The sequence below is a fragment of the Biomphalaria glabrata genome, chromosome 5 (assembly GCF_947242115.1).
Source record: "Biomphalaria glabrata chromosome 5, xgBioGlab47.1, whole genome shotgun sequence".
NCBI classification, from domain to species: Eukaryota; Metazoa; Mollusca; class Gastropoda; family Planorbidae; genus Biomphalaria; species Biomphalaria glabrata.
The window spans coordinates 27,537,470-27,553,642 of NC_074715.1; the positions used below are offsets into that span (position 1 = coordinate 27,537,470).

At 31.7% G+C, this 16,173-nt stretch overlaps 2 protein-coding genes across 12 annotated transcripts in view; one reads left to right on the top strand and one right to left on the bottom strand.

Annotated features, from left to right (window-relative positions):
* Positions 1 to 10,654, top strand: part of LOC106069764 (serine/threonine-protein kinase 24-like) — a 16,144-nt gene extending 5,490 nt beyond the window's left edge. For all 7 annotated transcript variants that reach the window (XM_056028336.1, XM_056028333.1, XM_056028332.1 and 4 more), the window contains 9 exons: positions 1,900 to 2,021; positions 2,380 to 2,428; positions 2,895 to 3,044; positions 3,216 to 3,301; positions 4,052 to 4,130; positions 5,795 to 5,878; positions 6,001 to 6,087; positions 6,415 to 6,508; positions 6,886 to 10,654. In XM_056028336.1, coding sequence (XP_055884311.1) covers positions 1,900 to 2,021; positions 2,380 to 2,428; positions 2,895 to 3,044; positions 3,216 to 3,301; positions 4,052 to 4,130; positions 5,795 to 5,878; positions 6,001 to 6,087; positions 6,415 to 6,508; positions 6,886 to 8,006 — 1,872 coding nt within the window. In that variant the 3' untranslated portion in view covers positions 8,007 to 10,654. The remainder of the gene's footprint in view (positions 1 to 1,899; positions 2,022 to 2,379; positions 2,429 to 2,894; positions 3,045 to 3,215; positions 3,302 to 4,051; positions 4,131 to 5,794; positions 5,879 to 6,000; positions 6,088 to 6,414; positions 6,509 to 6,885) is intronic.
* A 2,278-nt stretch (positions 10,655 to 12,932) lies between these two features.
* Positions 12,933 to 16,173, bottom strand: part of LOC106069763 (uncharacterized) — a 57,055-nt gene continuing 53,814 nt past the window's right edge. For all 5 annotated transcript variants that reach the window (XM_056028341.1, XM_056028342.1, XM_056028345.1 and 2 more), the window contains one exon: positions 12,933 to 15,993. In XM_056028341.1, coding sequence (XP_055884316.1) covers positions 15,758 to 15,993 — 236 coding nt within the window. In that variant the 3' untranslated portion in view covers positions 12,933 to 15,757. The remainder of the gene's footprint in view (positions 15,994 to 16,173) is intronic.

A 16,173-nucleotide genomic window follows, 5' to 3' on the forward strand; every position in this document is an offset into this window, starting at 1 on the left:
TTATTGTCAAGTGGTACTTGGTTTGTCACATGACACTAGACTTAAACATCCTCTCTTGTTAGCCTTTACTGAGTAAACATGTTGAGAATATTTGTAAACAATTGTTTTGAAGTGTCAAAATAAGAACAATACTTCAAATGAACATAGTTCTCACCATTTGTTTCTTACTTCTAATTTGACCAATACAAAAACCAAATCACTCTGAATATCTTTGTCACTTCTATCAACATTCTGAATTGCACACTTTTCATATTTCTTAGGCTATTTATAGTGGAATAATAAAGAAGTTTGTCATTGGAATAGTCACTTTAGTGTCATTAAGCCTAAATTATAGGACTAAATAGTTGTATCTTTCTAATGCTATACACACTTATATATTTTTTAAAATGGTTATAAGCTTGAGCTATTGGTAGCTGTTTAAAGTAAGAATTGGGTATGCATATTCTGTTTTAGGGTAAAGGGAAAAGCCCCAATTATTCTTGTTATCTGTGATATTTAGATCTAAAAAACAAAAAATGCAATAAAAAAATCTGATTTCACCATGTCCTGTGCCCTATTCAAAATAATTACAACACCTGCTTTTGGTTTTCTAAATGAATATCCACACAGTTTGAGCCAAAGTATATATAGTACTGTCCAGTGTGCTTAAAGGGATGCAGTCATAGGAAAAATGATTAAACTATTTTAAACTATTTCATAACATATATTTACTTATTGTTGCTGTCTTCAGATGAATTTAATTAATTTTTTTGTCAATGTCAAATTTTTTTTCATAGATGCAATGTTCTTCCAAAAGGATGCTCACTAGTATTTTAAACTAAGTAGACATTGTGTAAATGTGTAAAACAAGATTTAAAAGACATTTGGTGTTAATGATCAATGCGAAGTATAATTTTTATGTGACTTTTTGTGTACTAGTATGTGCAAATTTAAATGTCCCACAGGGGCCACAGACTTTTTTGTTTTTTTAGGAACACAAACTCCCTTAATTATCATCTAGTTTTCTTACTTTTTTTTTATAAGCTCGCTTTCTGTTTTAAAACTTTGATTATACTTTGATTTATATTTTGCCTTATTTTGTTTGTTTTAAAGTCTTGCATAGAAAGCATCTTTTTCTGGCTGGGTTCAAATGTGATTTAAGATTAAATTCTTGTAGCATTTAAAGTTTCCTCTTTTGTTTTGGGTTTTATAAACTCACATCAAATGATAGTTTTATTTATGCTCTACACTGACTTTATTCAGCCAATCTATTTTCATATTAATTGGCCTCTAAATTTCATAAGAATATACCCACAACCATTACTTTTGTTTACAACTTTAAGTTGACCTTTACCAGGAAGTGTGTTATACATACCCCTCATTAAACAAGCAAACACTCTAGAGGAAAAAAAAAAGTTCTAACTTCAACGTCATTTCAATTAGCATCAAACTTCAACAAATCATTTCAATTAGCATCAAACTTCAACAATTCATTTCAATTAGCATCAAACTTCAACAAATCATTTCAATTAGCATCAAACTTCAACAATTCATTTCAATTAGCATCAAACTTCAACAAATCATTTCAATTAGCATCAAACTTCAACAATTCATTTCAATTAGCATCAAACTTCAACAATTCATTTCAATTAGAATCAAACTTCAACAATTCATTTCAATTAACATCAAACTTCAACAATTCATTTCAATTAGCATCAAACTTCAACAAATCATTTCAATTAGCATCAAACTTCAACAATTCATTTCAATTAGAATCAAACTTCAACAATTCATTTCAATTAGCATCAAACTTCAACAAATCATTTCAATTAGCATCAAACTTCAACAAATCATGACTATTTCAATAGTTATTTTCAGCTTGTGTGTATTACATTATGAACAATTTCTCTATGATTTTAGGCTACTCACAAAGTTACTAATGAAGAAATGGTGATGAAGGTGAATAAAGACTCTGCCAATCGCTCTAGTGCATTACGAGAAGTTCAGCTCATGAATAAACTATCTCACCCTAACATATTAAGGTATACCAGTCCAGATAGATATTCTTACTATATTTATATACTGGTAGTGTATTTTCTAGACCTAGAAGAAAATTATTTATAAATATCAAATTCTACTTAGTAGTGTTTCCCTCACCTTCAGATTTTCCTATACTTATTGGGCTGTAAGACATTTCAGATTATTTTTTTTTCACTGGTGTCTTGACTTTTAATATTGGCAACCACTTAAATATATGCATCTCGAAAAAAAAAAAAAGCTAAGATGAAAATACAATTTAATTGAATTTCTAGCAGGGGTCGGGTCACCCATCAAATGCATTGAATATATTTTAAAAAGTGAAGTGTTACATAATGTTCTTCCGAATATATTTGTCCGCAGATTTTTAGGTGTGTGTGTTCATGAAGGTCAGTTACATGCATTGACAGAAGTAAGTCTTTCTATGTCCTCTAGGTTAAAGGTTATTAACATAGTATATGAACATTTGTGATTTTTTGATATCTTGCTTTTGGAAGATTGAGATACTTATTAGTCCATCTTTTGAAAGGTCTGACAGGAATGTTTTAATATATTATGCTACATCCAGCACAAAGCCATTGTCTTGTGGGGGTCAAATTAGTTTGTTCTGTTGTCTTCAGTAGTAGCTCCCTTTTGGTCTTAAATGTGTGTCCCAAGGCCTTTGATATCTAATGATGAACTGGCTGATGAGATACTATTGTTGCATCTAATCTAGTAGGCATTGTTGTTTATTTTACTTATTAAAAGATGGATGCTCTTTTTCAATGCTGAAAAGTATTTAAATAACATATTTATGTCATATGATTGTGGTGCTGTTAAGAAATATTTTTAGCATTATGCTATTCTTTTGTGCTTTCTATTCTGTTAATGTTACACAGTACATCAGTGGAGGTACTTTAGAAACCTTGCTAGCTAATAAAGATGAAGAACTCCCTTGGACTCTCAGGATAAAGTTGTCACTTGACATAGCTAAAGGAATGCATTACTTACACGCAGAAGGTGTTTTTCACAGAGATCTTACTTCTAAGGTTTGATTTATTGATATTTTGGTTTATTTTGTGCGCACTCAGCTAAGAATTTTATTTTTCCTTTTTATAAAACTTCACAAAGTTGTCATTGTTGAAACATGAATGTTTATTTTATTTTTTATGTAAAATGTATATGTATCATTGAGTGATGAATATTTGTTTTACTGACAGAATGTTCTTATTAAGAAAGGGGAAAACAGAAACTATCAAGCTGTTATTGCAGACTTTGGTTTGGCTACCAAAATTCCTGAACCCAAGTAAGTACTGAGGTATGATGGCAGAGTGCTAAATTGCTTGACCTCTGAACCGGGGGTTGCGGGTTTGAATCCTCTGATTTTTTAATTTTGGGATCTTTAAGGAACCTCTCGGACCACTAAGCTTTATTGTGTACCTGACAATTGTTGGGGATAAGTGAAGGTGGTTGGTAGTTTTGCTGGCCATTTGACAGTCCCGTTAACTGTGGCCACAGAAACAGATGACCTTTACATCATCTGCCCCATAAAATTGCAAGATCTGAAAAGGAGGGGGGGGGGACAAGTAAGTAGCATTGAAAGGTCAGTTTAAAAAAAAGTGAATACAGTCATTAGTATTTCTTTATATACAATTTTGTGTGCATATACAGTGGAAACATTTCTACATCAATATTTCTCAGTCAAGGGGGAACAAAATTTAAATGTTTACATCAATACCTCTCACTCCTATGAGAAACATTTAAGAACTATGTTTAGCAAGACCTGTGTCTGTCCTTGAGGATATATTTGAGAACTGTATATAGCGAGACTTGTATAATTTCTTTTGAAGAGCTGCAGGAAGTCTTGTTTCAGTCCTTGGAGAGTTTTTGGGAACTATATAACAAGACTTGTATCTGTCACCACAATTGCATTTAGCTATTGATAAACTCTGTAAAAGAAATGTTTCACATTTTCACTTAGTTAGTATTAGATTGAGCAAGTAGGAAGGAAGCTTGATACAAAAGTTTTGTTGAAGTCTGCTGTTTACTCTTACAGTACAGAGCCTTTGCCATCTGTTGGGTGTCCTTGGTGGATGGCACCTGAAGTTATTCATGGAAAGTATTATGATCAGAGGGTAAGTGTTATTTCTTATACTGGATGGTTTCTTATTGTAGCATTCTCTGGGTGAAGAAACATAAAATGATCAAAGCCATACTTTAATATTACAGTTTGCCAACACTGCAGTTCTCAAATGGTAAAGAGCAAATTATTTTCATACTGCTTATGTTAGAGGGAAAAGAGAAACTGTAAGAGAAAAATGGTCCTTACCTCAAAAACATTGTTCAATTGTTTCAATTCTGTTGTTCTAAGGCTCATCACATTTCATGGGCACCCCCTTCAAGAATGCAGCCATTTCACTGAATCTTCCATCTTCTGATGACCTGTTTCATTGAGCATTTATCCTTTTCTTTATCACCCATTCATTGAAAGAAATTACACACTGCTAGAAACAGGTGATTTCAGAAAAATGTTGCATCCAATTGTTAGTACAGAGAAAATACAGTACAATGAATTTTTTTTTTAACCCTCTTAAGACGGAGCATTTTAACATGTCTTGTCCAAAAAGACGGAGCACTATTTCCAGCCTTAACACTTCTCTTACAAAATAATTCCTAACAAATAAACTAATTACTTTACATACACAAAACTATATATATTATTGAAGAGAAATGAATGAACTAATTTAATCTTATGGAATTTATCTGAAATATTAACATTTATTAAAATAAGCCAAGCTAATTTGCATAATTTATGCGCATACAATTCCAAAAAAGTTTTTTCAAAACAGAACAGAATTATAAAGGTAAGAGTTTTTTAAGAAGTTTTAGGCTTGAATAAGCCCTAATACATGTGTTTAGAGAAACAAGGCACATTCAGACCCTTCAGACACTTTTATCACATTATTTTACTACTTTTCTAACCCCCCCCCCCTTCCCCCCAGCAAATGGGTCTTCTCTATCCAGCTACCCACCCTTACTTCTAAACCATGTTTCCAAGAATAGACATAGTCAAACCTTAGATCTAAAGCTTTCCTCAATTCTGCTCTTATTTTTATTAATTCTAGCATATTTAAAATAAAATCAGAGTCAGTGAGATTGTTTTCATCAATATCAACGGCTGACATGTTAAAATTTTCACCTCTCACTAGTTAACTTCAAAAAATCAATTAAAAAAATTATCGCGTTAAAACAGCGAAGGAAGCCGCCATTACAGTCTACTAATGTGTAAAAATAGTAAGAACTAATCTGATTGGCTGATACAAACACTGACAAGCCAATCCTTTGGTTGGAAACATTGCGGCCGATATATCGGCCGACTCGTCTTTTTCGACAAATAGCCTTGGGCCGATATATCAGCCGTGTCGTCTTAAGAGGGTTAAATGTACACATTTATAATACAAGATGCAGGAATAGAGAAAATTAGAGAAATTGTAAAAGCACGGATAAGCACAATAAGTGGTCAAGTTATTGTAAATTGAGGAGGTCATTTGTGCATCAAACCAGATGAGGCATATTTAATGTAGACATTAACTGTTCTCTCTCAATTTTCCCAGGTACTTTTCCTAAGGTTCTAAAAATCCTCTATCTTGCAGATCAAGATTTGAATATTAAAATCTTTTAGTGCTTTTTTTTTGTTAACTTTAGTAGCTATTGCCTTGTAATTTGTATTTCATTATAATTATATTTATTGTTTATTTACACACATAAATGTTCTAGCATAAATGTTTTCCATTTACAGGCCGATTTGTTTTCTTATGGCATCATCTTATTAGAAATAACAGCACGTATTGAAGCTGACCCTGAAACAATGCCAAGAACAAAGGTTAGAAAAAGACTCGTCACAATTTTTTTTTTATGAAATTTTTTTTTAACTTTGGTCAATGCTTCATCTTTAAGGAATGAACATAATATTTGTGTGAAACTATTTTCTTAAAATTCTTTCAGAAATTTGGTGTTGACTACATCAAAATTTGTGAAATGGTAGACTACTGCCCTTTGGATTTTCTTCAATTGGCTTTCAAGTGTTGTCAAGTAATTTGTGGAAACATTTTTTATGGTTTTAAATCCTATATTTTCCAGTCTCCATCTGGAAATAATGTATATCAGAATTAAAATCTTACTTCAGTTTGACTAAATTAAAAATATTCAAAAAGTAAAACTATTTCTAGTTAACAAATCAGTTTTAAAAAAAAATAAAATAAAATGATTGTTCTCAAAGGATTCTTTCTTTAAATTTATGGAGATAAACATGTACTGTTATTTAAAGACATTTTTGTATTCTTAGCTCTTTTTAATTTATTTATTTATTTTTTTAAATCATCGACAATATATTATTTTGCTCTTATATTTTAATTACAGATCTTACCAGAACTTCGGCCTAGCTCTAGTGTTATTATAAGTAACTTGGAAAAGCTGTACAAGAGCTTGCGCAGTAACTCACAGAATAATTTAGGTATTGATTGGCACAATAATGTTTAGAAAGATGTATTATTATACTTATACTTATCAGTGTGTGTTCCAAAACTGTATTAGCTGAAGCCACATTTTACTTTCCCTAAAAATATTTTTTTAGTCTTAAAATGTTGAATACTTAAAATATACTAAAAGGTGTAATTCTACATGTATAAATGCTTGATCCTGGCAGAGTTCCAGTAAATAAATATCCATGGCCTTTAAAATTTTTAACAGATAATGTAAATTAATTACTAAACTCACAAGAGATTTTATAAGCAAATTTAGTATGGAAATATCGGTATTGACAGGTCTTTTCTATTTTGGTGTTGTGTTTTTTTTTTCTATTTATTAATCCAAACTCTTACTGTACCTCAGGAAAACTTCACAAAAGATCAAGATCAGAAGATAACATTATTCAAAGTAGTGACAGTATGGCTGGAGATGAGATTCTCATGACTCCTCAAATAATTGCACAAGCTATGACCAAGGATGATCCTCATTACTGCCCAGCTAATGCCAATCCATTTGCTTCCATCAGCAAGTTTAAAGATGGCAGAAAAGTTTTGGAGTTTCCCAAACAGCGCAAGTGCAGCTTTAACAATGGCCTTGCTCTGTTACTTGGAAGACAAGCTGATCAGATGTCATCATCCTGCAATGGCAGTCATATTTTCATGAAACCTGAAAGTCAGTCCCTTCCTTGCTCACCTGTTATGCTCCGCAAGGCAGCAGAGAAGCTTCATCAAGCCTCTCTCCATGGGAGTGATGCAGTGGAGCTAGAAGAGGATCCTAAGATAAGGTTTACTGCTAGTAGTGATCACCAGGATTCAGGAAACACATCCCCTGCTTCTGAAAAAAGGGCTAGATTTGGTTGCAGTCGAACTCGAAGCTTAGGAAGTTTGGATTTTTTCAGCCCCATGGGATTGTCCAGCACTGGAAGAATGCGTCTGAAAATAAATCCTTCAGGTCAGTTAGATAAAAAAGGTTACTGCAATCGAGAAACTGCAAGGATAAGAGAATCAAGTGTGGAAGATCAGCTTCTGAATGGATTAGGAGAAAGTACAGATGATCTAAATGAGAACAGTGTCTACTCTGATTGTGTTGTTCATTTAAGGAACAGCATCACCTCTGGCTCCTTTAAAAGTGTCAGTAGTGACAGGGAGGAAACTAGTAGAGAGGGTCGCTTCAGCAGCTTAGACCAAGATGAAACCAGTGGTGCTGGTTACTTTGGTAGCTGCGGGGAAAGCCTCAGCTGCTGCAGTCTATCGAGCTATGTTAGTTGTGGAGATTTGGAAGAGCTTGATGAACGAAGTGCTGAGGTCTTCAGTGACCAGGTGGTACCAGTAGGCTCAGAATGCCTAGGAGAGTTGGATGTGAGTAAACCATGCATTGCTATAGACAGCAAGAGCTATGAAGCCAATCACTTTAGCTTGGACACTGTGAAAGAGTGTCTGGGGACAATGGGTGAGGCTCAGGATCTAATCATAACTAAATTTTAGATCTCTGCATATTGCTTCAACAGTTAGAACAGTCACCTGAAATGGAAAATTATTTCAAACATCAAGCTAAAAGGTAATGTGTACAAGAGAAGAAACACTAATGGTTACACCACTGTCTGAAATAACTAAAGTAGTTTGTTTTTAATTTTTTTTTTTTCCAATTGCTCTAGTTTTCTCTTTGTTCTTGTTAATTATGCTTAGTTTTTGCATGTGTCCAAGTTTGTTGCTAAATTGTGTTTTTCAAATATATTGTTGGCCTAAATTTTGTTTTGTCACTATAGTTTAATTGATCAAATTATTTATTTTACTTATCGTAAAGATTCATTTAGAATAAGAATATATTTGAATTTTGCACTAGAGACTTGATAATTATTTCAGCTTGTATATTTACATAATGAATGCTTCAATACCACACAATTATTTGTTAAGCCTTATGATTTAACTAATTATGGTATATTTTTAGTTCACTGTCATAATTAGAACTAATTGTTTAAAAATTTTCTTATATTTGAATCTAACTGTATATAACGTTAGTCTGTACAGATAGCAAAACTTATTTCCAAAGACTTTAAGCCAGTATTTTGTTGATACCAAACACAACTTACCTATGTAATATTACCAGCTTTGTAGCATTGACTTTGAATTGACTACTTTAATGGTATAATGTGCAATTGTTTTAAAACAATGATCTTTATCTATTTTGTTTTTGCCTACTATTTACTAATTTGACTATTTTAAGTAAATCTTTGAAGATATACTTACTATTTTTTTTTTATTTAAGAAATTTCTTTTTACTTCTATTCTAAATTTATTATTATTTTGGTGAAGATCAAAAGAAATTCTAATTGTGACCTGTTTCTTGATTCCTCGGACATACTAACTTATAATAATCACAATAAGATCATTCAGTATTTATGTATCTGCTTCTTATGTAACTTTATTGCCATTATCTATAACACTAAATTTGATATAAACAGCATTTAACCTCAGCTTGTTCCTTACACATTTTGTCAATGTTCCCAGACTCACTGCATTTACACTTCAAATCAAGAAAAGTAACAAATAATTCACTGATAAATTGAGTGATATTTTGTAAGTTTCAGTTTTTTGCTATTGTTTCTTCTAGTCCTTTTTTTTTTTTACAGTATAATGTATTAATGGGGCTGTTGATTATTTTTTGTTTAGCTTCATTTTGTAATTCAACTCACCCAAATCATGTATTAGTTTATTCAATGATTGTGTTCAGACAGTTATTTTTCGTCTTATTCAGCATTATTGTCTAAACCTTCACATTTGCATCAGTCCTGCATACTTATGTTTCACATATCAACTTTTCCACATTGACTCAGACATTTTCTACTGAGGTGATATTTGTCTTATATAAAATTATTTCTAATTAATTGATGTACACATTTTTCTATTGTACAGATCCCTAAAGAATTATATTATACGGTGTATATATTTCTTTTCTTTAAAAATTAATATATTTTAAAATTATTTATTATATTAGCCAATATATTTATTATCAGAGTAATAAAATTATGTATTTATGAGTTTCAATTTGAAGAGTCTTTAATTGATCACCTTTAAGTTTTAGGTGCTGGTACTAATCTGTAAAGAATGTCCCGGGTGTCCCAACATAGACTTCTAGTTGTTGTGTTGTTGTTTTCAACAGAATGCCTTACCCTTTCCAGTTCTATTGAAATTCTGACTTTAGCAAATGAAATTGCAGTATGTCTGTCAATCGGCTACACTTCTCAGCACTGTTGGATTGGAAATACCACTGGTCATGTATCTGTTCGGTATAACTAGGAAATTTATCTTGTTGTTTTTTTTTTCATAGATTTATTCACCCACAACGTACCTAATATCATTATTATAAGCCTATACTTTTTTTTCAAATGATATGTCAAAATATAGGAATTTGGAATTTCTGTTGCATTTGTGTGTACCTGGTCATGCGTTGAAACATACATAATAAAAGCACATTCTGTCATCAGGTTTAACTTTGTGAGTGCCTAACTTTGAAATAATTGAGTCACTTGTGCACCATCATTGAATATATTCAAAGATACTATAAGAAATGTATTTCTAAGTGGGATAAAGTTTGTTTTTATCTAGTGTGGCAGTCTAAGAGAATGTTATGGTGGCAGTAACTTAGCCAAGTTGTACATTTGGGTTCTTTTTTTTTTAAAATACACTTTTCTCCCTTAAGATTGAAAAAAAAATGTTCAACCAGTAGATAGATTTTGGAATAAAGGTTGGATAGAGATGTAACCAGGGGCAAAAATTCATTTTTAAAAGCACAAGAAAAAAAAATTGAAACTCCAGCATTCATTTGATGGTCACATTTTCAGTGCTTTAAAAATTAACCAACATCTACATTATTTAACTTCAACTACTTACACATATAACATACTGTTTAGCTGTTTAAATACTAATGTTTATTTTTTCATGGTTCAGTACAATGAAACTTTGGATTTTGTTTTAAATAGAAAATGTATTTTTCAATCATATGTTATTTCATATACATGTAAAGCAATGACACACTATTATTTTCTTATTTAGCCATCATGTAGCCCAAACGAATTCATTTTTTTTTATCTGTAAGCCTGAAAACAAAAACATTAAAGAATATTTGAACATGATATCTTCTTATGTGAGAGATGGAGTGTGTTGCTGTTCAATCGACTACTATTTATTAGATGCAGCTCTCAAATATCAACTGAACCGATATGTAATGTTCATGTATTTTTGTTTTTTATGAAAAAATTCACCCACTCACAAGTATAACTTTCTTTTTGAAATCTTTGTACATAGCCAGCCAGCCAAAGACAGTTTCAGCATCTGACTTATTAGCCAAGTCTCTACAAGGACTCTCATATTTTTTCAGTGCAGTTCTAAACACATAAGACTGAATTATTTGGTGTCATGACACAGTTACATTGATTGAAACACTGACAACATAAGTAGATTTAAAATCTTTAACAAATTGTCAAAAGTTTAAAAAAGGAAAGGAGTAGGATTGTTTGAATGCAGTAGCTTGGGCTCAATTCTTGCCATAAATGTGGAATTTACCCAAATAGCCTAAGTGCCAGTAGTACAAAGCATATCATGAGACTTGCATATCATTAGTCAAGCATATCAGTTCTACTTCTATCCAGGTTTATCAAATAGATATTTTAAAAAAAATGATATTTGAGTTTTCAATTGCCTATTTTTTGTTTCTTTGTGTCTGAAATAATGAATCAATTTCAGTGATATGAAACATTTAGCAAAATAATACAGAAATAAACATTAATCCACTATCTTCATTTTTCAAGTCTTAGCATATTTTTTTTTTAATGAGAGTTTTCCATGAATTTTTTTTCTTGACTTTTCAGTTGGTTGAATAAAACCATCTTGAAATTCTTGTAAAATATTTGAATAAATTGTTTTCAGTAAAATTATTTTTGAAAGCTGAGTAGGATTATAAAATTAAGACTTCACTTTTTTAACAAAACAGGATGTAAAGGAAAAACAATCTCCAGAAAATGTTCACAGATCTGCTCCCAAAAAGTTTGTTACAAAATATTTTTTTTACTTTTTTTTTTATATAAAAACAACTTTTTAAAAATGTTTGCCACTTAAGTTTTTTCTGTCTAATATTTAAACAAAGCTTTAACATTAGGGCTGAACTTTAGTAAAAACAAAATTCTTGTGGAGTTTATTGAGTACCAAATTTTTACCTGCAGATAGTTTTGTGGTTTTGATTTACTAAAAAGTGAAAGAAGTCTTCTTTCCTATTAGAATGAGACCATGAATCTAGAACTGTGCTACATTAAACCACTATATTACTATATTTATTCCTATGTAAAATAGAGTGTACATTAAAAAAAAACCAATTATACAAAACATGATAAGACTAAAGTTTAAGAGCATTGTCCAAGTGCCACAGTTTGTTTGTTTTTCTGTTAACTGCCTGTGATAATGTGAAGCTTCCAGAAACTGTTTTATTTAAAAGTTGTAATACACAACAAACTAGAGCAATGCAAAATTCGTTTTCATTACTGCCATGCATTTATTGTTGGTTTTTTTTACAGAGAAAAAAAAATCAAAATTTAAATAGAAAAACTCAATGCAGTATTTAATTTTATTAAAACAAATGTTGGTTGCTTTTTGTAGTTTTTGTTTAAATTCATCTTATTTTTTAAATGTTTATTTCTGCTATTTGTGTTATTGAATTTCATTGGATGAAAATTCTAGTGTCATTTTGTTTTCTAATTTTTGTATTGAGATTAGTTTTTTTTTGTTTTTTTTTTACAAAGTATTCCTACTGGTAGCTAACAAGTCATTAACTTTTCACTAGTAATTTTTTTTTATACAGTTGTAATGCTTAAGCTAATATCTTTTGATTTACAAAAAGTCAAACCAAAAAATACAACAATACCAGTCTTTAGCCAGTTGTTGAAAGTTCACCATTGTTTTTGATAATAATGGAAAATCTGATGATCAAAAGTCCCTTTTTTAAAAAAGGGACCATTTTTTTTATAGACAATTTTTTTTAAAATTTGTAACAATATATTTAAACCCTGCTAAACTTATTCATGATATATATTTATTATATATTTTCTCTCTCCTTTTTTTTTCTGCATTAAAAAAAAAATTGAAACAAATTTGCTTAACATATCTGATAACTCATATGGTATAATTCATTCAATTAGAAAATAAAATTTAAGAAATTTCAGACATTAAACATTTTTTTGTTATGATCTCATGTACAGATTTTATTTGCCACCTGACTGTGTAGTCTTTCTCTTCCCTTATTGATCAGTTGAACAGAGCTTCCCAAAAGAAAGTATCTTACAAAACAAGCTACTTTTTACTTCATATGGGTATCAAGAGAAAAACTTGTAGAATGTAACATTCAGCTTTTGGATACCATTGGAACAGTTGCATGTCAAAGCTGATTGTATACATGTATATTGTTATTCAAAGCTCAAATGTGTAGCTTTTGTGAACAGTTGCATGTCAAAGCTGATTGTATACATGCATATTGTTTATTCCAAGCTCAAATGTGTAGCTTTTGTGAACAGTTGCATGTCAAAGCTGATTGTATACATGCATATTGTTATTCAAAGCTCAAATGTGTAGCTTTTGTGAACAGTTGCATGTCAAAGCTGATTGTATACATGTATATTGTTATTCAAAGCTCAAATGTGTAGCTTTTGTGAACAGTTGCATGTCAAAGCTGATTGTTTACATGTATATTGTTATTCAAAGCTCAAATGTGTAGCTTTTGTGAACAGTTGCATGTCAAAGCTGATTGTTTACATGTATATTGTTATTCAAAGCTCAAATGTGTAGCTTTTGTGAACAGTTGGTTCCTTCAATGAACATGATTTAACTTATCAGAGGAAAAAGTTGTAGGAAAGACTGTCTACACTAATTAGAGAGCAGTACATACAAGGGTAACTATTGCTAGCAATGCAGTCAAGACTTAACACTCATTATCTCCCTTCTTCCCTCACCACCACTGGCCCTCAAGTTATATTCAGAGAATACCGTTGTGTTTTTTAAACTTACTAAATAGTCATGCCTTTTTACTATTTCTTTGTACCAGGCAAGCTTAGTAGTGTACCCCCCCCCCTTTTTTTTCCCCATATCCCCACCCCCAAAAAATTCTTTCCACTCCATATGTTAGCTTCAACCACACTTTCTCCCCCACAGTACACGGCATCAAGTGTACGCTAGCCTTGGTCACTGTGTACATATCTGTGTTGGTTGAAGTTGTTGGTCTGTTGACTCTCGCTCGTTAGAAGTTTATTTCCACCATGTAACGCTGATGTGAATATTAACTTTTCTGTTTTCTTCTGTAATTGAATAAATATTGTTTCCTCTTCACAAAATAGTGTCGAGTTTGTTTGTTGATTTTACTTTATAATTTCGTTGTCATTATTACTTGAATACTAGATCTACACAAATCCACACATCATAATCTCAATACTTGATTCTTAGCTGTGCCGTATAGGCTATCGGAAATAAGTTTTGTGCAACGTATTGTTATGCAAGCAAAGGCATGCGCAGTAGTTAGAAACCAGTAGATACTTCCTGTTGTTTTGTTTTCTACATTTCAGACATTTCTTCAGAAACGTAGCATATTGTATGATCTAATTCTCAATGTATCTATAATCATAACTCATAGATCTTCTTCCTTCAGGATGACAGTGGGTGCTGTTCGAACTCTGGACCAGCTGGACAACAGTTTAGAACTCTTACCACACGACAAGGCAGCCATATTTGTTATTGAAAATTAAAAAAAAACAAAAAACAACTTCTGTAGAGGCTACAGGTTACTAAACTTACATTGCAAGTTTGAATAATAGAGACTTTTGCTACTGCACGTAGATTTATAAAGTATGTCGCAAATAAAGAAACATAGATCTAGATCACACTTCTGAATTATAAAAGAGTACTACAGGAATATGTAGAAAAAAACGTGTTGTTGTTGTTGTTTTTCCGGTGCCTTCGTCAGCCCATTATCAACACTAAAAACATTCAACTCAAAATTAACTTTTGGTCCGAGGCGCTCTGATATTGGTATCCGAGGAAGCAATAAAAGATTTTTAAGAAAACAAAAAAACTGCGAAGGTCAACATTGTGGCTTCTTTCATTTGGTAAATTGAGTAAAATTGCAACTGACGCATATGTGCAACAATATGGCCAATTGATCATACATTTTCTTTATTTGAAATTACAAAAGTCTTGATGTAAGATCTTTAAGGTTTAAATACAAGTTAAATATGTGTTTGTACTTAATCACATAGTCACAACTTTGTAAGGATTACTGTACTCATCACCAAGAAACAAAATTGTAAGGATTATTGTATATAATCACATGCAACAATTCATAAGGATTATTGTACTTTAAAATAATCACAAAGGAGCAACTTTGTAAAGATAACTTTTTCAAACAAAAAAAAATGAACAATTCAATACAAAAATCTTGAACTGATAAAAAATACAAATCGCTGGACTTGTAATGTTTGGCACAGTTAAGAAATACTTTTGCACATTTAAACACTCTAACATTCAGTGACATTTAGTTGAAGACCACAGACCTATCTTAGTTTAAGACCATAGACGTATCTTTATTTTAAGAGAACAGACCTGTCTAAGTTTAAGACCACAGACCTGTCTTTTGTTGAAGACCCTAGACCTATCTGTGTTTTAAGACCAACTCTCAAAACAGATACAAAAAATACATGCAGTGAATAGAATTCATTCCATAAAGATAAAACATTTGTCTTTTATCAACATTCTAGTTTCCTCTCTTCGTCATTATGCTTTCTTATCTTCTGCTGCTGCTGTGACGTTTTCGCCTAGGGCAATATGGGTAAATCACATCATCAAGAAATAGGCATCAGTCATGTGTTGTACAGGTAGTTGTAGTTGAATAGGCTACCATAGGCATCGTCATATATAGTTGTAGTTGAATAATAGGCATCAGTCATGTGTTGTACCGGTAGTTGTAGTTGTATTTGAATAGGCTACAATAGGCATCGTCATGTATAGTTGTAGTTGAATAATAGGCATGAGTCATGTGTTGTAGATGAATAATAGGCATCATTAGTCATGTGTTGTAGTTGAATACGAGTAATAAGTTCTGTGCCTAATACAAAGATCAATATATTTCATGTCATTATCGGCCTTGATTCCAATGGCATTCAGAACATTACACTGGATGACATTTTCTCACACTAAATTGTCCTTTAGTCAACGTCCTCGTTTATATGGACAAATTCAATCATACAAAAGAGAAAGCTAGCCAGTGTAATGAAGGCGGAAATGACGGCAACAACGAATGACCAGCCCACGTAGAAGACCCCTGAGGTGTCTACACCCTTAGAAGAGAGATGAGCTAATTCACCACCATCTGCCCGGAGCAATTTGAAGTAATCGTGACCTTTGATTCCCATGACGACCAATGCCATTAAGGTCATGCAGCCTACAAGTTGATTGAGAAAAAAAAGAAGAAATTGTAAAAACGAAAGAGAACAATGATTAATTATAGAATAATAATTATCTTCAAGATTACTCAAAATTACTTTCTAATAAGGTCACGGCACAACTTAGGAGGAAAATGTTGATTCCTTAGCCATTTTTTCTCCCTGGGCAGTTTCGTCCT